General features: G+C 56.0%; 1 protein-coding gene across 1 annotated transcript in view; it reads right to left on the bottom strand.

The window, feature by feature from the left end:
- Positions 1 to 44, bottom strand: part of VDBG_00553 (conserved hypothetical protein) — a gene marked incomplete at both ends in the record, with an annotated part of 968 nt that extends 924 nt beyond the window's left edge. Inside the window, one exon of the mRNA XM_003008825.1 lies at positions 36 to 44. Coding sequence (XP_003008871.1) covers positions 36 to 44 — 9 coding nt within the window. The remainder of the gene's footprint in view (positions 1 to 35) is intronic.
- Between the last annotated feature and the right edge of the window lie 931 nt (positions 45 to 975).

Genomic DNA, 975 nt, shown 5'->3' with positions numbered 1-975 from the left:
CCAGGGTCGATGAGACCCCAGAAGATAGTCCCTACCGAGGTCATGGCGTTCTGCACTTCTGTCTGTTGGCTCGCCGCAGAATGGAAGATGGTGGTCTGATGGTTCGTTTTGTGGCTGCAGAAAGGGGGAGAGAGGAGAAGAAGGGCGGGGGAGGTGGGAATAAACTTGTGAGCTGGGATGGCTGAGCAAGGGTTCTTTAAATATCCATCACCATTGCCTCGCGGTGGGCAGTGGGCGCGGGCTTGGTAATCAGGAGAATACGCAGTAAGCGGGGCCACCAGCGGCTTGCCAGATGCAAGTAAAAGGACCGGTCATGTCTTTCTGGCTTGACGCTTTCCTGTCTCGACATGAGGCTAAAGTCTGATGCGGTGGGTAGCCATTCGAGCTCACTATCACAGCCGTGATGCTGCCTTGTGAGGAGTTTGGATCGCCGCCCGGAGGATTGCTAGCTGTGTTTACGCGTAATTGGGCGCCCTAGTCGCTCGAGATTTGCTACTCCGAATATCTTTCGACCGGCAGATATGATCTGGCTATTCATCTATCGATCCTGTGCATTCCTTACGAAGATCCCCCATCCTGCCGGGAACTGTTGGCATTGCCATTATACAAGCATCCAATGCGCCGTCTGGATGCGAAACTGCTCAGTCTGCCAACCACCACGTGGTCTAGGCCGCCAGGTATCCCGGCCCTCGCGGCGTGCCCAATCAAGAGCACTCTGATGTTTTGACCCGTCAATCTCGCAGGATTGCTCACATTGCCATCACAGCGGGGGGTTCGACTCCTCCAATGGGGGAGGCTGGCTGAGGTTTCTTACTGCGTCCACCACACACCTGGACGACAACCGCAGCGGCGTGACTGAGACTAGTGAGCGATCGTCAAGTAAAGGTAACTTGTCTCCCCATGAGGCTCTTGAACGCGTCGTCAACAGCTTTGCGCTGCGTTGCTTGGCATCCTCGTCATCGTCGCCCGGGGCTG

The sequence above is a fragment of the Verticillium alfalfae genome, genomic scaffold, assembly GCF_000150825.1.
Source record: "Verticillium alfalfae VaMs.102 supercont1.1 genomic scaffold, whole genome shotgun sequence".
Classification (NCBI taxonomy): domain Eukaryota; kingdom Fungi; phylum Ascomycota; class Sordariomycetes; order Glomerellales; family Plectosphaerellaceae; genus Verticillium; species Verticillium alfalfae.
This window is presented reverse-complemented; position numbering and strand designations above follow the sequence as displayed.